This window comes from Lynx canadensis, chromosome A2, assembly GCF_007474595.2.
Source record: "Lynx canadensis isolate LIC74 chromosome A2, mLynCan4.pri.v2, whole genome shotgun sequence".
NCBI lineage: Eukaryota > Metazoa > Chordata > Mammalia > Carnivora > Felidae > Lynx > Lynx canadensis.
Window position 1 is genome coordinate 157578490 of NC_044304.2, and position 25306 is coordinate 157603795.

General features: G+C 51.3%; 1 protein-coding gene across 2 annotated transcripts; it reads left to right on the plus strand.

Annotated features, from left to right (window-relative positions):
- The first annotated feature begins 1385 nt into the window (after positions 1–1385).
- ARHGEF5 (Rho guanine nucleotide exchange factor 5) lies at positions 1386–24541 on the plus strand. 2 transcript variants are annotated; one of them, XM_030308669.1, is made up of 17 exons: positions 1386–1448; positions 6100–6230; positions 7895–8543; positions 9150–11057; positions 11527–11584; positions 12015–12079; positions 12285–12538; positions 15436–15596; positions 16100–16252; positions 16533–16662; positions 16959–17033; positions 17478–17567; positions 18688–18845; positions 19447–19608; positions 21142–21212; positions 22982–23086; positions 23793–24541. In XM_030308669.1, the coding sequence occupies exons 3-17, from the start codon at positions 8129–8131 to the stop codon at positions 23948–23950; spliced, it is 3963 nt and encodes a 1320-aa protein (XP_030164529.1). In that variant the 5' UTR covers positions 1386–1448; positions 6100–6230; positions 7895–8128; the 3' UTR covers positions 23951–24541. The 2 variants fall into 2 exon arrangements, with proteins under 2 accessions (XP_030164529.1, XP_030164530.1); XM_030308670.1 differs by having other exon boundaries at positions 6100–6219.
- Positions 24542–25306: the final 765 nt, after the last annotated feature.

Below are 25306 nucleotides of genomic sequence, written 5' to 3' on the forward strand. Positions count from 1 at the left end.
ACCTGAACTCCTACTTCTGATTTCCTCATTGCTTACCACACCTTACGCAGCAGCTCAGAGCAGGCTGGAGGCTGCTGAACTGTTGTTGAGGGCTTAACCCTTCAGAGTAATGATGACTGAAGCAGCTCGTTCTCTGAACACAGAGATGCCTCAGGACTTTATTGGAGAAGACACCGTTCTACCTTAATGATATTCTCTCCTAAAGTCTTCAAAAACCTGGTGGGTGTGGTCAGACGGGATCAGTGGAGCGGTCAATGCACAGGGTAATCTGGGAACGGTCTAACCCACTTAGATACATGGGTGTGTAGATCACGGCATTCCCAAGAACAAAACAGCCAGAGAGCCTAGTAAGATTCTACTTGGCATAGCCCCATGGGAAGCCCTGGAGAGTAATGACTGGGGCTGGGGAGGGGGTGGTGGTTTGATTTAAAAAAAAAAAAAAAAAAAGGCCAAGAATCTGGGTCCCTCAAGGTGAGGGGTTCTTCCTACGTGTGTGTGGCTGCCCCCTTAGAACATTGTGGCATTCGGTGAAGTCTATGGAGAGGTAGAAGGATAGACACCCCCCCCCCCCCCCCCAAGCGTGGCCTCCGAGACCAACAGAACAGAGGTTTCCCTGGAAGAATCTGAAAAAAAAAAAAAAAAAAATCAATAGTACAAGCATGAGAAAACACACAGGCCTGAGACATAGGCACAAACACACAAACACACACATGTCCCGGGAAGACTGCAGAAGGAACGCATGTGGTAAGGCACATCATCAAACTGAACCGAACCTTAAAAACGACAGAAGCAAACAGGTAATACAGAGAGGAGAGGCTTGGCCGTGCTGTTTTAGAGATGCATGCTTCTGGGCCCTAAAAGATGGAGACAGGTGGACGTCAAGGGAGGGAAACGAACACGGAGGCCCCGAGCCAAGCGCCCCAAAGCGCACACCGACTCAGACCTCCGCGGGCACAGATCGGCCAAAAGAGAAGCACCCGCAGAAAGCGGCAGATCGCGGGGGGTCCGGAGGCAGGCTCAGGCGGCGACCCGGAGAAAACACGGGAGGAGAAACAGCCGGGCACGCCGCGGGGAACCCACGCGACCCCCGAGAGCCCCCCCCTCCGCCCTCCGCGGGGCCCCCCGCGCGCCCCGCCGCCCGCGCCCCGCGCCCCGGGCTCCCCTGCGGGCCCGCCCGCCCGCCACTTCCCAGCTCTGACGCGGGAGCCTGCTTCGCACCAATGAGGCCCCGGCGCGGCCGGGCCCTGCCCCTCCCCCAGGAAGGTGTGTCCGCGGTTTCCACACCTGAAACTTCCTAGGAGAGCCAGATCCCTCCCTCCCGTCCGGGCGGGGAGGGGCGGGCCGCGGGTGGGGCGGCTGGGGCGGCCGGGCCTGCGTCGGGGACGGCCGGCCGGCGCCTGGGACCCGGAGGGGACTCTCGGGCCGAGACGGCATGTGACACTGCCCAGGTGGGTGCCCTCCTCCCTCGCGGCTCGGGGGCCCCGGGCGGGGCGGCTGTAGAGCCCCGGCGGAGGTGAGGGACGGCCCGGGAAGGACGGGGAGTCTAGGCCTTCACCCCCCCACCCCCCACCCCGGGCCAGCCCCAGCTGGGTCCCCGGGCACGGGCTCCGGAAATGGGGGGCAGGGCAGCTAGGCAGAGTTCGGGGTGTGTGACCGAGTACCCTGGTCCGAAGAGGAAGGAAGCTAGAGGGAAGGCTCTTGCCTGAAAAATTTGCTTCCGGCCTGGTCCCCGCCTTGGAAGTGGGCACCCGGACCCCAGATGTTCCCCGGGCCAAGAATCGGGCCTCTGCCTTCAGGGTCTCGGCCCTGGGGAAACCTAACCCCCGGGAGTAAGAAATAACTGAGGTTCCCTTTGTGGTCCTTGTCCCCTAACTAGAGGTGTTTTTTGTCGTCTCCTTTTTCTTCCCCGGGCCTGGGCCTTCCTTCATTTATCTTGCTCTGGATTCGCATGCTGTGTACGTCTAAGTACACGCCTCTCCTCTGCCCCACGAAGCGCCGGAACGTGTAAAAAGGACTCCTGCCCTGCCCCCACCCTATTCCCCCATATATTCGAAGTACTTCCAAAGCTTCTGTCGATGGTGACTTTGCATTCTGCAGCTGGGGAGGTGAGATGGGGTTGCGGTGGGGGTGCTGGATCAACGCTAGTTCTGAGCATCATTTATGGTTGCCTTTCAGCAGGACTGCCCTAGGAAAGCTAATCCGGATGTCCCTGGGGTTTCAGATCTCAGGCCCTCTCCCCTTCCTGGATCTTGGATTCCCGAGACAGATTTGCCTTCCCATCTACCTAGAAGTGAACTCTGGCCAGGGCTCTTGTCAGATGGAGGGGGAAGGGTGTGTCAGACCAGGGAGAGAGGGTGACTTTCCTTTCCAGTTTCTACCCTCCTTTGCTCCCCGACTTGCGACTTGCGTTCCTGGTCTTGCAGCCTTGGCCCCCTGCGGAAGTCCCAGCTCCTAGCTACACAGCTCCGCATGTGGCCTCTTTCTCAGACTTACTGTTTTACCTACACATGGAGCGTGAGGGAGCTCCTGGCCCCGGGCCCCAGCAAAGCGGAGGTCATTTGTTAACCAACCTGGGTTAACAAAACCGAAGACCTGCCTAGTGAGGGGGTTCTTGGGGGCTGGGGAGGAGGAAGGATGGGGATATCAGTTCTAAGAGAGTCTCTTTAGCAGGAGGATTGCATGTTGTTACCCTAGCGGGGAGGAGAGAGGCCGGGAGGTAGGCAGGTATGTACTCTTAAAAGAGTACAGTAATTCTAAATATAGTCAGGGGTCCTCATATATTAGGGGTCCCCAGAGTGTATGGCTCCCGTAACAGTCTGTCTGAGGTTGTCTGTGGCCACATGAAGCATGGTGTCTGTAGGATAGACAGGAACGTGTCATTTGTGGTGTGTGGAATGGTTGGTCACAATGCGGTGTGGACAAGAATGGGGTCACTCACAGGATCATGGGTCGAACAGGAACAGTGTTGCTGAAGTGTCAGCGGTGTAGACTCAAAACAAGTGACTTGCAGCTTCAGCTGTAGACAGGGATGAGTCACTGTGTGTATAGAGTGAACAGGAGCTGGTCATTTATAGCGTCTGCAAGGTGGACCAGAACAAGGTCCCCCTCAGGGTCTGTGTTAAGGACACACAGAGGGCGCTCACACTCATGTTATCTATGTGGATGGCACCAGGGCCGTGGATGGATTTGTGGGGTATATGTCATTTGCCACTAATGATGTTCCAGGTAAGCCCGTGTGGTCTACAAGACAGTGGATGATGTGGTGTTTTCAAGCATCAGGGAACACATAAGAGATGTTTATTACACTTTTCATCGGGATGGTGGGGCTTTCCTCAAATGGATACAACACAGGTGTTGGCAAGCTAGTGGTCCAGAAAGCTCTCTTATTTTAGTGTCTTTGTAACACTGCAGGCAATATTATCAAAGAGTGAGTAAAGGCACATATCTGTATGGTGGTCTTATTTTCTAAATCAAAATGAGAACGTTTGATATGTGCGGTATTTTCCTAAGGTGAGCCGGAGTATAGACGATATCGTGTAAATTCAGTAGTGTTGTAATCTCAAGAGTATTGCAGTGATGTTTGGTGTAAGTCAGATTCTAGAATACTTGAATCTGACAGTACAAAATCTGGGAAGCCTGGTCCTGAAAAATACACATGACACTCAACATCGGTTCAAAGAACAAGCAGTATGATAGGGAGGAGGGGATAATCTGTGAAATACAATTCCCTGTCTGGTGACTAGAAATGGACAAGACCTAAGGTGTTGGGGGGCTCCAAAGGAGACACTGAGCTCTGTCGCTGTATTTATTAATAGAGCGACTTAGGGCTTTGTCTTGCCAGAAGTTACATGTGGATGGGGTCAGCAGATGCAAAATGTCTCTGGTCTAGAGGAAGACCAGTTTACCATGATGCCACAGTTTACCTGTTTTCTGATAATTGGTGGTTATTCACCCCCTTCCCCCCAGTGGAGATGAGGAGGTAACTAACATAACGGGCAATCCAAAAAGCCTCTCTCCTGGTGCCTTTATGCCAGTGGAACCACGGCTTGCAGATTTCCTTTAGCTTTCTTATGTCGTACTTGGTCGTGCCTGATTGCAATAGCATTGCTAGGACAGGATCAGGTATAGGGGACACAGGGTATGTTTTTCCTCTGTGATAAATGGCGGCTGATCCGGTGACTGCCATTATTTCCTAGTGGATAGAGGCAGTGTCAGGAATAGTGCCAGTGGGCTTGTAGGAGACGGACACGCATCGTGTAACTTGAACTGAAGAGGTCTGTGCGGCACAGGGTACAGAGAGATGCAGCCTGAACAGAGCAGGAAGACACAGGTGTGTGTAGAGGCCGTCCATCCTGAGGACATGAGAGTGTGTGTGGGGACAGGGCCAGGACAATACAGATGTGGGTGACAGAAGACTTAGGGCTTACACAGTCTTCTTAGGCCTGTAGGAGCCAAGTTTCACAAAGTGTTTACGGCGAGCAACTACAGTTATTTAATGTGCGGTTGAGAGAATAGGGTCACGTCACAGTATCATCCATAGTGATTATAGTATTTTGTACTTAGGTCTAGAAATAGGGAGCAAATCACGCACCGTGTCAGTGAACTGGAAAAGGACATAAAAATTCTTCTACGCAAGTATGCTTATGTTAGACGTGGCTCTGTGCCCCATACAGATGGGATCTGTGTCTATGGGGTGGCCAGGAACCTGTCACACGCTACATCTGCGGGGTGGCTGGGGACCTGTCTGTTTGGTTATATCAGGCTCTATTGCGTAGAAACTGCAAGGGCGGCTTATGGCCTGTGTGCACGTGTGGATGGGTGCCTGTGCCAGCGTGTATATGTGTGTGCAGTATCTCAGCAGGACAGCAGACGTTTTGGGTGCTGGGCTCCCACGTTAAGCCTAGAGAAGATAGGAAATGTGCGGGTCCAGGGGCAGCTGTGGGTTCCGTAGGCCCCTGGGACCTTCTCTAGGCCAGCCACCTGCCAGCTTCTTCCAGAAGGACTTGGGGCTGCTTCTCACAGACTTGCGTCGGGAGACCTTGGTTTGAGTTCACCTGTACCATTTGCTTAAGAAGTCTGAACAAGTGCCCAGGTTATGTGACCTTCACTTTCCTCATCTGCAAGCGTCTCTTGTATGTCCCTAAAAATCCTTCCAGCTCATGAATCCTACATTTCTCTTTTCTTCTTTCTCTTTGCTCAGCAGTAATTACAATCCCTAACGCTTCTGTGACCCTTGAAGTTGACACTGTACGTTTTCATGTTATTTGATCTTCATTAGAACTCCTTGCAAAGAAAGAATTTAAACCCTTTTTAAAGATAAGAAAATGGCCGTTCCAATAAATTGCAGGATTCCTACAACTGTCTGAAATTACAACGAGCAGAACTAGCAAGATGTGTAAAAGACCGAACTAAAAATCGAGCGACGTTCTTTTGACTCTGTTTTCTTCCTCTCTTCATCCATGCAATAAATCTTTGTGGCGAGCAAAGGAAGCTGCAGGCAAAGAGACTGAGCAGCTAACATGGCAGTGTTTGAGCCCTGATGAAGTTCATTCTCTAGCCCGGAAAATAGACATGAACTTGGTAATTACAAGTGCAGTGAGTGTGAGAGAAATAAAGGGTTCACTGGGGCAGAAGAGGATGCCGGGCACAGGAACAGCAGAGGCCCACAGCATGGGAGTAGGGGGTTCAGGGGCAGAGGGCAGTAAGGCAGAGGCCAGGCGTGGAGGGCATATAATCCAGGCTAAATGTTTGGGTTTCATCCCATTGGCGGTCGGAGGCCACTGGAGAATTTAAACTACAAATGGGGCTTTTCAGGATCACTCCCATGCAGAGCAGAGAATGCCTTGGGAATAGGGCAGGAGGGGCGCCTGGGTGACTCAGTTGGTTAAGCATCTGACTTCAGCTCAGGTTACAATCTCGCCATCTTGCCGTCCGTGAGTTCGGGCCCCGCGATGGGCTCTGTGCGGACAGCTCAGAGCCTGGAGCCTGTTTCAGATTCTGTGTCTCTCTCTCTCTCTCTGCCCCTTCCCCGCTCCCACTCTGTCTCTCTGTCTCTGAAAAATGAATAAACCTTAAAAAAATTTTTTTTTTTTTAAACAGGGCAAGAGAAGCTCTGTGGAGGCTGGTGGCCAAGCTGTACCCCAGGTGGCCTGGTAACAGAGGACAGGAGAGCGCACCAGGGGCTAGCAGTGCGGATGGAGAGATGTGCACAGACGTGAGGTGCATAGGAGGTGGGCTCCACGGGACTTGGCAACGTGTGCAATATGGGGCAGGTGGGGCCAGGAGGGAAACAAGAATTTTGTTCTGTAATTGAAAACCATTTACTGAGCACTTAATGTGGGCCGGGTGTTGTGCTAGGTGGAGACAGTTGAGCGAGACGGATGTAGCTCTTGATCTTGTGAAGCTTACCCCCTGTTATTTGGGATAGATGGTAAATCAAGATGCACACAGAATGGTAACCGTACAAATGCTACAGAGGAGAAGTGACGTGAACGATCTCTGGTAAGTGGTAGACAGAGGGGCACAGTGACCTGATCAGAGGACTGGGAGATCTTCCAGGGTTAAACCAGGAGTATGTAGTCTCGCAAATGACAAGAAAGAGTGCTAATGTTAGGAGTATCCAGTACCGACAAGAGCCACGACATTGGCGATTGTGGGGGCGGTGGGTAGAGCGGTACCAGTGAGGCATGGATAGAGGCAGGCGGAGAGGTGAGGAGGTGAGGACCACACGCATGAACAATTCTTTTACAGTTTAGATGAGAAAGCCAGGGCCATGCTTCAGTTGTGGGATGGCTCTGACAGAGAGGGGGCGAGGGGTGAGAAGAAGAGAAAATCCATGCCACAAGAAGCCGGGCTAAAGAACACGGCGCCTCAGGGCAGGGACGCCTCTTGTGCTTTTAGAGCAGGAAGAGTGGAAAGAGCCAAACGCAGAGCGCTCTGAATCACGAGGAGTTGAAGCCGCTCCTCTCTCCATTGGTTTCTAAATTCTTTGCAAGGTGGGGGATGTGGTATTCTTTTGGAAGTGAGAAGACAGGTGGGAAGGTCGATCTTCTGAGAAGTGATGGGAGGAGTTCATAAGGTTGTTGAAAGCAGCGGGGGTGTAAGAGAGTAGCGGGTACCCACCCAGCAGGTGTCCTGGACCTGGCAGAAAGGGGCAAGCACCATGTCTGCTCTGGTTCTAATCTACTGAGTCTAGTTATCATTCCGCTTTACAACAGCTGCTTCTAAAATTGCATACAAAGTTAATAATGAGTTATAAGGCCCTGCTAGACACTCTAGAAGAAAATAAGATGAGTAAAATCCAGACTGTACATAGGGAGATAACACTACGCCTCAGTACCTCCGATTCACTTGCTACAATTGCCGGACCTATTTTAATCCAATCAGCAGCTTTGGAGGAAGATTCCGCCTTCAGACTCTGCTTCTCTGGGCTGTTAGATCTAGGGTGTGTCACTCACAGTGTCTGGGAGTTATAGGGGACTGAGTCACGCTTGGTGTCCAGAGAGTAGACCGGGAGAGACAGTATGACCTAATGCAATCTAGAGAGTAATGACCCCTGGGAGTGCTTGGTGCTCTTTGACAACGGTCTCACCCTCTAATTGAATCATTTATTATCTGTCTCCTCCACAAGCCTCCATGAGGACACAGTCTTTCTCTGTCCTGTCCACTGAATGCCCCGCACTTAAATATTGGTAAATATTTATTAGATGGGTAAATAAATAAGCCTACATACATTTTATAGAGGCTTTTGCTTACTTTGTTGAGTATCTTTTGTCTCAAAGAATGACTCTAAGTGGAACCAAAGAAATCCCCCGCTCTCGTCCTTTCTGCTGTGTTCCTTTGATAGGTAGAAGCAGAAAGGGTGATGGACACTTTGTGTTTTGTTCCTCTCTAGGGCTTCACCCTGATGCGGGCTGAGGAGCCCCCACTCAGGGCCTCGACCCCCATCCCTGCCATAGCAGAGCTCGGTGTTACCCCTGAAGCCCTCAGGGGGAGCAGTCAGACCGCCGCCTGGGGGCCCGAAGGTCGAGAAGGCTAGGTGCCATCCTGTACCTGGGCAGAGCGACGCAGACTCTCAGAGACGCAGCAGAGAGACCTAAGGGATGTGGACAGCTGTGCAGCTGAGAGCATGACCTCGTTCCCCAAGGAAGCCTCTGCAGGTGCGGAGACCAACCAGGAGGACGCTGCGGGTGAGACCTGGGGCACTCCAGAGCATCCGGAGGTGGCGCCTCAGAGCCCGGAGGACGGACGGGCAAGGACACGGGCTCCCGCAGAGCCCGGGGCCTGTCCTGCCCAGGATGAACACCCGGACATGGTCCCAGTATCCAGTGAGCTGGGTGGCCGCGTGGAGATGGAATTTAGACCAGAACTCACTTCTTTGATTTGGGGAACGGAACGTGCAGAAGAGAAGGGGGAGACTTTTCCAGACACCTCTGCTCGGCCCAGATTTGGACCTGCCCGGGAAGAGCATCTGTCAGAAACCAACCAGCCACGGGGCTCCGTCAGGCAGGGGGAAGAGCTGCGGTCTCTGGGGGCGCAAGAAGGTCAAGGGAGAGGGGCACTCGAGGGGCTGGAGGAGCAGGGGCTAGCGGAAGTGGGGTTCCAGGACGGAGGAACTGTCAGGGAGGGTGGGCATGTAGGGGAGCAGGAGCAACTGGCAGAGCCGGAGAAGGGGACGGAGGGAGAACACGGGCAAAGCCAGGAACAGACACCAGGTGATGTGATGCTCGCAAAACAGAGAGAAAGAACGAGGCTTTGTGGGGAATTGGAAGGTCTGCGCTATGGTGAGGAGGAGAGGAAGTCTCGGGGCCAGCGAGGTCTACAGCAGGGAGAGGAGGGGAGGAGGGCGTTAGGGGGGACAGAAGAGGGGAGCGTGGACGCCCCGTATGAGGAGAATCAAAGCCTGGTGGGGAAATCAGGGAGAGTAACTGGAAGGCAAGAAGGTCAAGGTCTGCAGGGGCAAGTGATGCCCGGGGAGGGGCAGGTAGAGGAGGCGGGGTCAAGTGAGGAGGAACCAGGGAGTTGGGTTGGGGACCCGCTGTGGGGAGAGGGCAGACAAGAGAGTACCAGAGAAGGGGAGGCCCATGATGGTGTTTCCACACTGGCTCTGGTAGCCCCTGAGGTCTCTTCTCCCTGTGACTTATTTCTAGACGCCTGTTACCCCATGACCAGTACTCCTGGGACTCAGAAGGAGCCTCGGGCTGAGGAACTATCCCCTACAGCTCTGGGTCCTACACTGGAGCCAGGAGGATGGTCCTGCCAGCCCGTTTCTTTACCTGGCTCTTTTCCTGCTGGGGAGTCACCTGACCAAGAAGCAGCTCAGGATAGCCAGCAGGAGGGATCTGAGCCTGGGAAGGGGACGGTGTTCGGCGTGGGGACTGAGATGGCCTCTGCCAGTACATCCGGGACTCCTCCAAGGACACCAGACTCCGCCCCTTCCAGTCCTGCTGAAGTTTCCCCCAGCGCAACTGCATCATCATCTGCCAGCTCCCCACTTGCCTCTCCCAGGAGGGAGCCGTCTCTTGCTGCACATTCTCTAGAAACCTCCAGAGCATCTGTTTGGACCAACAGGGCATCTCACTGTGGGGCTTTGGAGACTCCCGCTGCTGCCCTCCATGGCTTCCCCTCTGCAGAGGCCGCCGTGGAAATCTCCACCAGCTCCAGTTGGACCAGCCCTCAGAGCCCCCCCAGCCACCCTACAGGGGCTGTCCAGCACCTGAGGAGCAACTCCTTCCCGGGCTCTCATAGGACAGAGCCGACTCCGGACCTGCTGGGAATATCACTTTCCTTCTCCCATTCAGAGTTGCCCCAGAGGCCCCCCAAACCTGCCGTCTCTGGCTCTGTGATTCCAAGAAGGGATAGGAAAGGTGGTAGGGACCACAGGATCATTCCAGAATCCCCTAGTTCATTATCCACTCTGGGGCAAGACTCTCAAGAATTCACTTCAAATCCAGAAATGTCCAGCAGTCCCCACAGCAGCCAGCCGTGGGGCTCCCCACACACTTCAGCCTTTTCCCCAGGGCCTCCTGCCTATGGCTCTTCCCCACCCCTTGTCTCTGTAGATACGAGGATCCATGAACCTCTGCCCCCTCCTACCCCAGAGAAGAGGCATGTCCAACCCTCCATGGTGGAAAGAGACAGCCATCTCCATGCAGGGGTTTCCACACTGAAGCGGTGTGCCCATCCTCTTCCATTGGCCCCAGGTTTGGGGCTACATGGCCCCCCCAAAGGCCCACTTCCCCCAGTTCCTGACCCCCTTGTGGCAAGGCAGCACCGACCTCTGCCCTCTATCCCAGACACGCCCCACCCTCCTCAGACCTCGTTCTCCCGCAAACTGAGATACAACAAGCCATTACCCCCAACCCCTGATTTGTCCCAGTCCCACCATCCTGTTTCTTTTAGTAGTGCAAGGATCTACAGGCCTCTACCCCCTGTCCCTATTATGGATCCCCCCACTGAACCACCCCCATTACCCCCAAAGTCCAGGGGGAGGAGCAGGAGCACTCAGGGAGGACTCATGAATTCAGGGGGTCAGGGCAAGCCAAGGCCTGTTTGTCAAGAGTGGACAGTCTCCACTCCCCATTCTGTTGGACGTACCTCCTGGCCCCCAGCTATGGGTCGGTCGACAGACTCTTTGGCTTCTACCAGCAGGAATAAGAGCGAAGTGTCCCCTGGCATGGCTTTCAGCAACATGGCAACCCTTCTGAGTCCCTCTTCCCCAACCACGCCCTGGAATCTGGAGCTCCAGGGACCTGCCTCTGAACCAGGACCCTCAGAAGAGTCTGAGGCCCCTGCTAGAGGGTCTTCGAGAAGAACAGCCCCTCAGGGAGGAGCCAATGGCCTGAGGAGGTTGGATCGAGGCCAAGCAAGGCAGTCAGACAAACTCAGCCATCCCCACCTGGAGAAGGCATCCAGCTGGCCCCACAGGCGAGACCCAGGGAGACCCCCGGAGGGCGGCAGCGGTCAGGTTGCAGACCCTGGCGAGGGGTCCAGTAAGCACAAGGGCTGGAATCGGCAAGGCCTGCGCAGGCCTTCTATCTTGCCTGAGGGCTCTTCAGGTGAGCAAGGAGCAGGGATCATGGGGACACTCGTGTCGGACCACGCTTTCTCCAGCTCTTTCCACCTCACTCATCTTCTGTCCCCAGGGCTTCTGCTCTTCCCTCTGCTGGCTTCACTCATCCACATACCCAACCTCAACTCAGAGTGTTGTGGTGCTCACTGGAGCACTCTGCCTTCTCCTGCCCCTCTACCCGCCATGGTGTTCTTTTATTGTGTTTGTTTTTCCCAACTCTTCGGCTCGGTGTCCTCCTAGTAGTAGAGAAAACGTCCTCTTCTTGTCTTTCTGACGCCAGGGGCGAGGACATTACCTGGCAATAGTGTCCTCGCGTGCTTTCTGCTTGGGCACTGTCCTCCCAGCTGAGCCCTCATATCCCCCCAGATGCCTACATCTCCCACTTTAGGTCTTTCCTGCTTTGGCCGTCAGAGTGTGCCTCTAAAACCCCGTTACTTCACCATTTCCATTTTCAGAGACGAAAGGTCCAGCCGTAGAAAAATCCGCTGGCTCTTCAGACACCATCGTTTTTCGGTGAGTCATGTTTTCTCCTAATAGACACACTTGTACTGTCTTTTCTGAGGATACCGAGATTTCCATTAGTTGCCAGGGGTTCTGGGACCCTGTCTCTTCCAGAGATGGGGAGGGGAAGAGACATAGACCAGGATTCCAGAGCAAGGGCATCTTTTACCTTCCTGGTTCCGTCAGCTGGATCTGAATCTCCCATCCTCCTAGGTAGGCCCGTTAGCCATGAACTAACCGCTCCGTGAAAGTTCAGTATGTCTTCCAGAAAAGCTCTGAACTGCCTAAAAATGGGTCAGGCCACAACTTGCCTCTTCAGAGGATTCAGCCCTGACACCCCAGCACACATCCCAGAAATCAGAGACTACCTCATCTATAGTCACCTGGGGCTTCTCTGCCTCAGTGGCCAGCAAGCACCCCAGAGCCCTTCTTGCCTCCACAGGGAGAAGAAACCAAAGGAGGTGTTGGCAGGCTTTTCAAGACGCTGCTCGAAGCTCGTCAACTCCTGTGAGTACCTTGAAACAAAACCGTAGACCCGCGTGGCTTGCTGCCCAGCACTGGCGCTCGTGGCTCCCCACTGCGGGGTGGTGATATCTGCGGGGAGAGAGGATTGCCAGGAGAGCCAGAAGCAGTTTGACGGCTTCTGTCTCTGTGCCTCAGCATCCCTGTCTCTCTCGTTCTCTCCCTCTGCCGTGCTGCCTCGCCCCTGCAGCCCATCTGCTTTACCAGGAGTACAGCGATGTGGTTCTGAACAAGGAGATTCAGAGCCAGCAGCGGCTGGACAGCCTGGGAGAGGCGCCCGGGCCCGCCTCCCCCCGGCAGCCCCGGAGGGCCCTGGTCTCCTCGGAGTCTTACCTGCAGCGCCTGTCCGTGGCCTCCAGCGGCTCCCTCTGGCAGGAGATCCCGGTGGTGCGCAATAGCACCGTGCTGCTCTCCATGACCCACGAAGACCAAAAACTGCAGGAGGTACCGGGCAGGGCAGGGGCGGACTGGAGGGAAAGCAAAGGCTCTCATTTCCTGCTCGCTACCGCCACCGGCAGCAAGAGCAGGCTGTCCCCATCACAAACCCACCATGTGCCCCTGCACCACGGCTATCGCTCCTCTCCGCTCCTCTCCACTCTGATGCGTCTGAACTGCTTTCTGAACCTTCCCGCTGGCCCCCCTCCCCGCTTGCCCTCGGCACGGGCCACTTCCTCCCACCTGTCACTATTTGGGCTCGTAGGAAGTGACTGTGCCTCTGAATTTGTTGGGAGGAGTGTGGAATTAATCCCTTCTCTGCTGCTTCAGTCTAGGCTAAAATTTCCCTCTTCAACCAGGGTTCCACACGACACTGGAGGTTTTCTCTTCAACCAAAGCACCTGCAGTGGCTCTTTTGCTGAGTCCTTTGTAGCTGTCCTGTGGTCCACTGGTCTCCTAGAGGCTTTGGAATGACCATCAGTCGCAGCTCGGTCCTTAGACCCCGTGGCAAGGCTGTTCGGTGTTTATTACCGTTAATAGGTTTTACGTGGAGAACTGCTCTTACTAATCAATCTGAAATAGGGTTAGAACCTTTCTTCCCAGGAAGACAGTATGGCACCATGGAAAGGCATCACGGAATCATGTTTGTGTATCTGGCTTCCGGAGTAAATGACCTGGTTGTGAGCCCACTTCTCTGTTTGCTGGCTCTTTAACTTTGACCAGATTACTTGCTCTTTCTACCTCTCTGTATTGCCATTCGTAAAACTGGGTCACCAATAGTCAGTGGGAGAACCAAAAAAGATAAGTGCCCAATGCACAGTAGTCACCCAAGAAATGTTTTCTATTGTACTTTAATTTCAAGTCAGGCCAACCTGGGTGTGAATCCTGGCTTCACCATTTACTACTAGCTGTGTGACTGCAAGTTCGATAACTTCACTAAATCTGTTTCCTCACCTAAAACTCGAGGATACTGATGTCTTCCTTTCAGGGTGGCCGTGTGGTTTAAATGAAATGTCCCTGTCTGGCTTTTAGTGTGAAGTCTGGAGCCTAGTTTGATACATATTACTGCCAGACTCTCCCTCTCTCGGAGGTGGGAAGGAGGAAAATGTTGGCCAGAAAGACTTAGAGATAAGCAAATCAAACAGAGGCAGCTATAAATGTTTAGGTTTTTTGAGGCTCAGGCTTGGGGCCCTTGTTCTGACCTCAACTTGTCAAGCATACAGAGGATATGTAGAAAGTCAGTGATCTGCCCAATACTTAAGGACCAAACACCAGGAGAGCGTTTGGACCCTGGCTGTCTCACCAACTCCAGCATACTGGGAAGCCCACCAGGGCTCCTGGGCCAGCCCTGGTCTCCGTTTCTGAGAAGAGAAGCCTCTGTGCTTATACGCACATAGTCCTTTCATAAAATAGCACTTCCGGGGTCTACGAAGTGCTTGCACCAACCCCATTTCTGGTGACTGGCACAACATCTTTGTGACATGGGGGTCACTGTACCTACACAAAAAGGCAAGAAGCTCTGAGGTTCAGTGAGGTTAAATGAGCCACTCCAAGTCCTGTCGTCAGTTGAATGTTGGAACCAGGACTCAACCGTCATTACCAGGGTCATTACCCAGGTGTGTGCGTGTGTCTCCTTTGCCTTTTCTGTTCTGTTCGTGCATCTATCCCTAAGCTGCATGCTTGGATGAAGAGTAGGGGTGGCCCAGCGCGAGGACGGGGCCGTGAGCCATTGCGCCCCCTGCTGGAAAGTCCACACAAGTTCTCACGTGCTGGACCTTCTCCATTAAACCTCAACAGCACCAACTCGTTCTCAAATATCCTCTTTGCGCCCGTGTTTCCCCAAACCTCAAATCACCTTCATCCCCTAAATCTGTTCCTCTTTCAAAGTCCTGTGGCTCAGAGAGTGAGTCGGTCCGCCATTCATTCAGCTACCAAACTCCAAAGCTGACACATTAGCTGTGACTCCGTCTGCTCTTCCAGCCCCCGTTTCTAGCAAAGAACCAAGTTCTTCCGAATCTGCCTCCTCAAAAGTTACGAAACTGGCCTACCTCTCCCATCCCCGTGGCCATTCAGGCTTCCATCTGTCACCCGGAATTACTACGACAGCTTCCTAACGTGACACCCCTGCCCCTTCGGCTCTTTTCTCCATGCTGTGCTCAGAAATAGCCTTTACAGAAACCAAATCTGATCGGGTTATTTCCCTACATAAAGCCTCTTTTAACCTTCCCGTTGTCTTAAGTCCAAACCGTTTTACCTTGTTTACGGAATCCTCCAGACGACACCCCATTTACCTCTCCAGCTCCAGCTCCTGCCACTCCTTTAGTATAAATACTTAGTTCCCCGAATCACTCAGTTTATTTAAGCTTCTTGAAAGTATCTTTTTCTCTTCTACCTTTAGGGGCTTGTACACATTCTTCCCTCGGCCTCAAATGCTCTGTCCCTGTCCTCCTGATACCAGGTTAGGCTCTGATGTGACTGCAAGCTCTCAGAGAGGGTCTGCCCCCTTCCCTGCTCTGCCCCTCGAACATTATGCAGTGGCTAGCAAATGCCAGGGACTCCAGAACGATTTTATTTTATTTTATTTTATTTTATTTTATTTTATTTTATGTTATTTTATGTTATTTTATGTTATTTTATGTTATTTTATGTTTGTTTTTTTATGTTATTTTAATGTTTATTTATTCTTGAGAGAGAGAAAGAGCAAGCCTGAGCTGGGGAGGGGCAGAGAGAGAAGGGGACAGAGGATCTGAAGCCGGCTCCACGTTGACAGCAGCGAGCCCGACGTGGGGCTCAAACCCACAAACCGTGAGGTCATGACCTGAGCTGAAGTCGGACGCTCATCCGGCCGAGCCACCCAGGCGCCCCTCGGTGAGTATTTTTAATCAATCTCCTCTCCTACCCTCCAGGCCAAATTCGAGCTGATCGTGTCAGAGGCCTCATACCTGCGCAGTCTGCATGTGGCAGTGGACCATTTCCAGCTTTCCGCCCCACTGCGGGCCACCCTTAGCAACCAAGAATACCAGTGGCTCTTCTCTCGTTTACAGGACGTGCGTGAAGTCAGCACCACGTGAGATTCCTCTTGTCCCAAACTCAGCCTCGGTGTCTTTAGCCTGTAAACTGTCAGTTGGATTTTCTTTTCTCTCAGAAACCCTCTCCTTGCTCTCCCTCCATGATTCCCAGCGCTGTGGGAATAGGGAGAGCAAAGAAGGGGAGAAGGTATGCGGGTGGGTAGATCCGTTAACGGGTAAACAGAGGAATGAGAGATGCTTCCCAGGTTGAGGGGATGCACTGGAGATGGGATATGGGCAACAGGTGAAGATCAGAGAGCCAGAGCAGAACCAAAAGAAGAACAAGAAATGGAATATAAGGAGCAGAGGGTTAGATCGGGGCAAACTAGGGATTGCCTTGGAGAGAACGCTAGAGCACGGCAGGGGCACCGAGCTAAGGACAGTCAGTAGAAGTTACCGCCTAACAGAAGGAAGGAGTCACAAACTCAAGGTGTAGGAGGGGTCCGTCAGCTGCTCACGTGAGGCCCCCAAGTCTCATGAGACGTGTGTGAATACCATACAGGTTCCTTTCAGACCTGGAGGAGAACTTCGAGAACAACATCTTCACCTTCCAAGTGTGCGATGTGGTCCTGAACCATGCCCCCAACTTCCGCCGGGTCTACCTGCCTTACGTCACCAACCAGACCTACCAGGAACGCACCTTCCAAGTCCTGCTGTGAGACCTGATCCCTATTCAGTCCCCACGCGAGCCCTGCAGTGACCTTGCTGCACTAAAACCCCCGGACCCCAATCCCAAGCAGCATCCCAAGAGCCCATGTTTCTTGTGCCTGCTCTGTGATCCCAACCCCAAAGCACCTTCCAGGTCAGACGCCCTCAGCCGTCACATGTGGGCGCCCCCACCATAGACATTCCACTGCATCTCTACTCCCTGTGCCTCCGCTGTGTCCCCAGTCCTCCCCACGGCCCTCCTCACTGGAGGCTCGCTGCCCACGCAGGAACAGCAACAGCAGCTTCCGGGAGGTTCTGGAGAAGCTGGAGAGCGATCCTGTCTGCCAGCGCCTTTCCCTCAAGTCCTTCCTGATCCTGCCTTTCCAGCGCATCACCCGTCTCAAACTGCTGCTTCAGGTACAGCACGTCCCCCCCCTCCCCCCCGCCGCCCTGTCCCCCAGACCTCTTCCTTCCACCCGAAAGAGATGATCTCCGGGAGCCCCAGGGCCCGGGACCATGCATGCTTCTGCCCCTCTTCCACACCCTGTGGACCACGTGAGCCTTCTTCTGCCCACCGCCCTCACCGTTCTCCCTCAGGGTGAATTTGCTGCAAAAATTTGGTTCCTAGACTTCAGTAGCTTACCCACAATTCTCTCTTCCTGTTTTCCCGTCCCTTCTTTCCATCTGGCTCCTGCTTACTGTTTGTCCTACAGAACATTCTGAAGAGAACACAGCCTGGCTCTTCAGAGGAAGCAGAAGCCACCAAGGCACATCATGCCTTGGAGGAGGTAAGCAGCCACCACCCCCACTCAGACGCCCAGGATTGTCCTTCACAGAGAATTCTTCTGTGCAGGCCCGTGACTCCAGAGAGCAGGGGTCCCTGCTCATGGGATCACTCAGCCACCTCACTGTACCCACCAAACCTCCAGACACCCGCCCCCTCCCCCCAGCCTCTTTCCCACACTGAGGATGCTCTACACCAAGGGGCCATGCTGTCACTGCCACCAGCCCCAGACTAAATCTTACGTCCACTCCGCCCCGGAATGGCGTCAGGTCATACAAAATATACCCGAGGCCTAGAACTGCCATTTGGTGCTGCCCTCACACCATTCCAGCCTGCTAGAAAAGACGGAGGCCGTCGCAACCAACTTCCAGATTTCTTGCAGAGGACTCAAAGATCAAAGCCTCTAACACAGTGCTCTTCCTCTTTCCTCAACCTACCCACGGTTCAGCTGATCCGAGACTGCAACAACAATGTCCAGAGGATGCGCCGGACAGAGGAGCTCATCTACCTGAGCCAGAAGATTGAGTTTGAGTGCAAAGTGAGTTGGTCCCCTGCACCCCCACCCTGCCTGGGAAGCCGCCACAGGCCAGCCTCTAGCGTAGAACCATCTTGCTCGTGCCGTCCCGGTCTCTGCCCTTACTGCTGTGTGTCTTCTATTCTGGCCTGTTTCTGGGACACCCAAATGCCTACTTCAGTCTCTGTGGTATATTGTTCATTGAAAAGGGAAAGACAGAGCTGTGCGTACCATAGCATATTACTGTGGGTACAGATCTGTGTATGCATTTGCTTGTGTCTACGTGGAGATAGGCTGGAAGGGGCACATGAGAAGGGTAGGACAGGGGTTACCTGAGGGGGAGAATGTGCATTTGGGAATGGGACAGGTGAGGGAGAACCTATCAGTTGTAAGCCTTGATGACAATAACATTTGGTACTTAAATCAGTCAATATTTGATCAAGTCTTCATCTAATCTAACCAACGCATTGTGAAATGGATTCCAAATATAGGGCCAAAATCTCCCATCAAAATACAAATGTAAAGTAAACATTCCGTATTCAGATTCCACCTCAGAACGGGTCCCATCCTTATTTCCCTCGAAGAGAGGGGAATCCTGTATCCCCGTATTAATTGTATTCCAGCACCCCTGTCTTTACCCAACTTCCAACTCCGAGCAGACCCCACCTACTTCTCCTTATCCCTATTCCCACATATGGCTCCAGCTGCTCCTGTTATGTCTCTGGTTATAATCAGAGAAAGAACAAATGTCAGAACTGCACAAATCCTTTAACTTCTAAGACACACAGCATACGGTTCCCTGCCGTGTTCCTTCACATGCCTCGACTGGGGTCATCCGGTTCTCCTTCAGTTCAGGCTTCTAGGGCTGGGCTTTGTCACGTAGTCACTGCCCTGGGTTGGAGCGTAGGCACCTTCCGTTCGCCTGATGGGTGGACGTGGGGGCCACACAGTAGACAGTGGTAGGTAGAGGGCTCTGGGAGGAGCAGTCTAGGTGGATGGGTGATGAACAGGAAGGATGATGCGGAAGAGGGTGTCAGTGGCGGAAGCCACGAGGAAGAGGCATGGTGAGGAGGGCGGGACCAAGGAAGCCTCTCACTTGCCCTGTCTGTGACGCGCTGCCTTTTCTGTCCTCCCCTCCCTGTAGATATTCCCGCTCATATCGCAGTCACGCTGGCTGGTGAAGAGTGGAGAGCTGACGGCCCTCGAGTTCAGTCTCTCCCCAGGGCCGCGAAGGAAACTGAACACGCGTCCAGTTCACTTGCATCTCTTCAACGACTGTCTGTTGCTGTCTCGGCCCCGAGAGTCAGTGACTAGAACGGGAGGGAAAGGGGATGGGGCCAGGGGGCAGGACTAAAAGGGACAGTAAAGGGTCGTGTTCCTGGGGGAGCCCTTCTCAGTGGCTCGACCCATGGAGTGCAGGTCATGGGCTAGAGAAGAGAAAGAAAGGTCCGAAGCAAAAAAGGGGATCCCACCAAATTATGTCACAAGATCACGTGGCAGGGCCTGAACTATGTTGTAGACATGGAGCAAAATGTAGCAAATGAGCTGCTCGCATTCTCAAATTAGCTTGTTTGGGCTAGACTCAGCCTGCTAGTCTAGAGGTTCTTAGCCAATTCCAGATCCTAACTCTTTGGTCCTAAGGGCTTTAGAAAATTTGTATTGATTCGATCTCTTCAACTCTTTAAAGTGGTGAAGTATTCATTGTACTAGACATGTGGTTTCCCAGCTCTGTGACAAACCCTGGGTTCTCTGGAGCCACCAGCTTGGGAGCAAGGTAGCACCATCTCGTGGTTTTTATGAGGATTTGCAAGCTACAAAGGACAGGGATTTTGAATCCAAAGGTATGATGGTGGATGAAGCATAACAACTGTAGAATCAAGTTGAAAAGCCTCGTATTTTGCAGGGGTAGCCGGTTCCTGGTATTCGACCATGCTCCCTTCTCCTCCATCCGAGGGGAAAAGTGTGAAATGAAGCTACACGGACCTCACAAAAACCTCTTCCGGCTCTTCCTGCTGCACAACGCACAGGGCACCCAGACTGAGTTCCTCTTCAGCACAGAGACCCAGTGAGATGGGGCTGGGCAGAGGAGTCGGGGGGAGGGAGGAAGGGAGGACAGCCTGGGAAGAAAGTGGGGCTGAGACAGAAACTGTGTCCAGAGGACAGCCACAGCACGATCTAGCCCATTCCGGACTGAGAGCATCCGAGGAGAAATCCAAACCCAAACTCTGAGCTAATAGACGACTTGCAGGAGACGGGGTGGGAAGGGGTACAGAGTTGCTGCCGATGTTTAGCATCTATTTTCTGCTCTTCAGTCAAGAAGGACAAAGTGAGCGAGACAACAGAGAAGAGACGGGCTGGTATGGAGTAACTAAAGAATTGAATTACTGACGTCCACGAGTCATGTGTATAAGCCAGAAACTCTTCAGTGCCGAAGGCTGGTGGACACTTTGTGACTAAGACAAGCACTGGGGTGTCTTTAGCTTTCCTCCCTCCCACTTTCCAACCCAGGCCTCTGTTGAGCAGAAATCCATAGTGTTGACAACTGTGATTTGCTCATGTTTTTAGTAATAATAATAATATACATTATTATATATTATGTTATATATTTTATAATATATCATATTATATAATTACATTATTATAATAATATAATACACACATTTTGGGGAGTATTAAAAATAATACCTATAAAATGTAGTTAACAGTGCCTAAAACAATGAACAAACTATAAGCTCATAGCTGTTGCTGCTGTTACAAGAGATACAAGAAGCCTCTCCCTTTAAAGGTTTGACATGATGCCAAACGGTCTGAGGATCGATCCCTATGTTGTAGATACTTTTCCGTTTTGTCTCTTGGAAGACATCTCCGGGTAGGATCGACCTTACCCGTCTTCACTTATGGAATAGAGGGGCTGGTACAGGGGTTTGTGTGCAAACTGTGACCACAGTCAGGTAGTCAGTTACAGACTCCTGTTCTTTGTTTAGTATTTGGGGCAGCCTCTTTCTGGAATAGAAATAGTGTCAGCTCTCAATTACTCCAGCGTTTTTGGAAGCAGAGGCTAAGATAATGCAAAATCCTTCAGATGATTACAAAATCAGCTTGGGTTATATTGCATGACCAAAAATAAATAAATAAATAGCACAGATATCTCCCTGATCTAATTGTGATTACAAAATATTTTTCATCTCTGAAGTATTTGGAGGAAGGGAGGTGGGGAGTAGAGTGTAGAGAATTCTGCAGAGTGATAGTGGGGATCTAAACTAAGATGGACATCTTGCTTATTACAAAATGGAAAATCTCATGTGTCTAATTGACAGCTGACATTATGTCCCCACTTGAAAGATATGCCATTAAGAGGGTAAGCCTGGAAAGAGAAGGAGAAAAATAAAGGGTGACAAAACACATTAACACACAGTTGGAGATCTTCTATTTCCAACCAAGCAAAGTCCCATTGACTTTTGTGCTTGATGTCATTGAACTAAACAATGCATTGAACTGGCCAAGTCTTTCCCACAGTCATTTCCCTACCCCATCCTTGGCCTTTGTCCTCTACCCCAGAGCTACAGCTGAAGCAGCTGACCCTGCTTTGTTTTCTCAGAAGTGAAAAGCTTCGATGGATCTCAGCCTTGGCCATGCCCAGAGAGGAGTTGGACCTTCTAGAGTGTTACGGTGAGTGAGGGTATAAAAGGCAGAGAAAAATGGCAGGGCCAGAAGTCACCTTTGGATGCAGGACTTTAGGAGGCTGGGTGGTAACTCTGAGAACCTTCCACTTATTGCTTTTATCCAGAATTTCAGAGTGGAAGTCTGGCCATTGGAGCTTAAGCAGCTGAGATGATCCACCTAAGACTACTCACCACTATGGCACCACCTCCTCTGCCGTGTATCTTCTCCCTTGGGCCATAATTTGCTCTTTTTAAATATTTGTCCCTGTAAATCTATCCTGCGATTATTCTGCCTAGATTTTACCTGCCTGAACGTCTTGGGGAAATAGGGAGAAATAGGATGGTTGGAGTAGGAGTTGTGGAAGGAAGCAACCCAGTAGATGTGTCATAACCACACCCTCTCCTGAAGAATGACCTGAGCTCACCACCCTTAGCCCAGGCTTCCAGATAGCCACAGACATACACGCACATTATGCATGTGTCTGGCATTCATGTGAACAGTAGATTTCTGGGTCTCCTAAAGCCCCACAGTTGTCCTTCAGCGAGAATTCCCTAACTGGTATCCAGAGAGGAACTGAACACAAAGGAACACTGGTGACTCAAAAGAACAAACAAATACAAAGAACCTCTGAAAAGGAAGTAGGAGAACTCAGGTTGTAAACTGAGTTCTATTACCTTATTCACTCTGTGAACCCATCTGCTGGCCTTCAGTCCCCCAGCTGGAATGAAGGCAAGATGTCCTCCTTCACTGTGGTCTTATGAGGGGCAGATTGGAGATAAGCTTTAGAAAATGGATCAGGGCGCCTGGGTGGCTCAGTCAGTTGAGCGTCCAACTTTAGCTCTGGTCATGATATTACAGTTTGTGACTCTGAGCCCTGCATCGAGCTCCCTGCTGTCGGCACAGAGCCCACTTCGGATCTTCTGTCCTGCTCTCTCTCTGTCTCTCTCAAAAATTAGTAAATATTAAAAAGAAAAGTAAATGAAATACAGACAATAATGCAGCATTCTGTTTGTTTTCTGAGGGAACCAGTGCAGTGTGGTAAAGGAGAAAGAGTGTAAGGTTGGAGGCTAATGGGTCAGAAGACCTCTGAGGCTTCTTATCTTGACCTTAAAAACTATGGAAATTTCCTCTGGCTTACAAAAACACAGAAATACAGAAAATCCAGAATCTCCCGAGGGGTCATCTTGATCAACCCAGTTGTTTACAAGTGGGGAAACCAAAGCTGAGGGGATTGAGTGCCTTACTTTGATTGTACCTGGAGCCCCATGGCTGCAGCTCTTCCAGCCCGATCTGGTAGGTACTGTGACAAAAATGGAGAATGAGTCACAGCTTCAGATTTTACAATCTAGTTGAAGAGGCAGAACGCATACACAAGGCAATTAGACAAGAGGTAGATGGTGTGGTCTAGACAATTAGTGTTAAAGGAGTTCAGGATCCTTGGTGGACTGAAGAGTCAGGGAAAGTTACAGAGGGAAGGTGGGCCTCTAGCAGAATCTGAGTATTTGTAATGAGTCACTGAAGGTTGTTACAGTGGACTTCTCAATGCATCTTCCCCAGAGAAATAGAATTTTTGACTCATTTCAGTTCCAGTATTTTCATTTCCTTATTGGCCATTTTGTTTCCTGGTAGAGGAGAAAGATTCTTCTGTCTCACTTGTCTGTAACTTTCTAAAACCCAGACTTTATCCTGAGTCCTCATATGCTTCCCCTGTAATTCCTTTTCTGGTCCAGTCATTTGCCTTTCCTAACCCCTCTTCGCCCTCTTCTCTTCCAAAGACTCCCCGCAAGTACAGTGCCTTCGAGCCTACAAACCCCGAGAGAATGACGAGTTGGCGCTAGAGAAGGCAGACGTGGTAATGGTGACTCAGCAGAGCAGCGATGGTAAGAGGGAGAGCCCATGAGTAAGCTGGGCGTTGGAGGTGGGACACTATAGGTAGATGTATTCATTTCCTAGGGCTGCATAACAAAGTACCACAAGTACGGTGCCTTAAAACAATAGAAGTTTATTCTCTCGTGGTTCTGGAAGCCAGAAATCCGAGGTCAAAGTGTTGGCAGGGCCGTACTCCCTCTGAAGCCTTTCAGGGAAGATCCTTCCTTGCCTCTTCCAGCTTCTGGTGGCTCCAGGTATTCCTTGGCTTATGGCAGTATAATTCCGATATCTACCTCTGTCTTCCTTCTGTGTGTGTGTGTGTGTGTGTGTGTGTGTGTGTGTCCAAATTTCTGTCTTTTTGTAAGGGTACTGATTATATGGGATTAATGGCCCACTTTACTCAGTATGACCTCATCTTAACCTTACTAATTACACCTGCAACAACCCTGTTCACAAACAAGGTCGCATTCTGAGGCACCTGGGGTTAGAACTTCAACATATATTTTGGGGGAAACATAGTTGAATGCGTAAGAGTAGTTCAGGAGTAGGCAGTTGTAGACCTTGCCAGACCTAGAGCAGCATGGTTAACATACTGGGAGACTGGATTTCCCAATGCTGGGGCCTCCCTAGTCATTTCAGCCTTACCATTCAGAAAAGTCTGGGGGAATTATTGTGAGTCTGTCCTGGGTAATTCTTCTTCCCACCCATTGCCCGTAGGCTGGCTGGAGGGCATGAGACTCTCAGATGGGGAGCGAGGCTGGTTCCCTGTGCAACAAGTGGAGTTCATTTCCAACCCAGAAGTCCGAGCCCGGAACCTGAAGGAAGCTCATCGAGTCAAGACTGCCAAACTACAGCTGGTGGAACAGCAGACCTAGCTTTCTCTGGGAGGAATCCCCTGAGCATAAGGACAAGATGTTCCTGGAAAGGGCTGGCCCCAGAACCCTGCAACAGAGGCTTTCTGTGGACCAAGAACTAGACCTTCGGAAAACTCAAGAACAAAAACCCAGCTACCAGTTGCTAGTCCCAAACCTCCTGTTTTTATGCTTTGTGCTTGGTGGAGGGATTTTGAAGGACTTTGCACTGGACTCTGAGAAGCTTTTCTCATAAGAAAAGGGAGAAATGGGGCCTAAGCCAAGGAACTTTACCTCTACTACCATATAGTACTTAAACATTCTGTTTCCAGAATACAGATTCAGGGCTGACCAAAGTTAACATCGCGGCTACAAGTTAAACAGAATCTGATCTCAGTTCACTGGAGGGAGATGTTTAAGGGGGATTAACACATCAGATGAGAGGATCAAGCTAGTGACCTCTAAGGTGCCTTCCAACTCAAGAGATTTTCCCTAATTATTGGTGTGAGGTCAGGGCAATGCATCTCTGGGATCTATGTCTGTTGGTGGCAATGTGAGGGTTGTACTCTCTCACGCTAATAAACTTGGCACTTCTCTGAGTGTTTTCTTCTCAGACTCCTGAGCACTGAACGGGGTTTGGAACATGGAATTCCATGAGAATTCTAGGCCATTTGATTTAGGTACCATGAAAGACCAAGATGGTGCCTAGATCAGGGCAGATGCTGACTCTTGCTTTATGATTCCCAAGAGTTTGGGCAGCTTTTCTGTTTGTTACAGCCTCAGAGGTTGTACAAGGGATTAAGAGGAATTGACGAGTGGTAAAAACCCCATTCAAACCTTTTTTACTGAACCTATAAGTTAAGCATAGGTTAGTTCGAATGGATTTGGAAATCCTACTGAGACCATTCGTGATTTTATATTTTGACTTGAATTATGATGAAGGTATCTTCCCAGCTGTTTCATCCTCTTTGTGAAAAGTAGCATGCTATAATGGAAGAGTCCTAGAACCCAAGTCAAGAGACCATCTTGCTGTACTGCCATAGTTCAGCCTGTCCATGTCTCAGTTTCCTTAAGTGTAAAAGGCAGGATTGGGCCAAGTAATCTCAAAGTCCTATCCAGCTCTGCAATATAGGATTCTCTATCTCCTACTGGATTGCCTTCCTCGATTGAGCATCACTGTATGATTTTTCATATAGAGCCCTCACATAGTCACCTTTTAAGCTGGATCATTATAGTTCTTCCGTGGACATTCTACTGCTCTGTTTCATCTTTAGGAGTGCCCAGGAGTAGCATTGCATTGCAGCTTTGTGCAAAGGTAAGAATAATGGTGTAAACTTTGTCCTCTACCCAATTAAGGATGATACAACATGATAGTCTCAT

Excerpts from the sequence above, each read along its gene's own strand:
- ARHGEF5 (XM_030308669.1), top strand. The coding sequence starts at position 8,129 with ATGACCTCGTTCCCCAAGGAAGCCTCTGCAGGTGCGGAGACCAACCAG. Across the intron at positions 12,080-12,284 it reads CTCGAAGCTCGTCAACTCCT|CCCATCTGCTTTACCAGGAG; the intron begins GTGAGTACCTTG and ends TCGCCCCTGCAG. Across the intron at positions 17,568-18,687 it reads AGATTGAGTTTGAGTGCAAA|ATATTCCCGCTCATATCGCA; the intron begins GTGAGTTGGTCC and ends CCCTCCCTGTAG.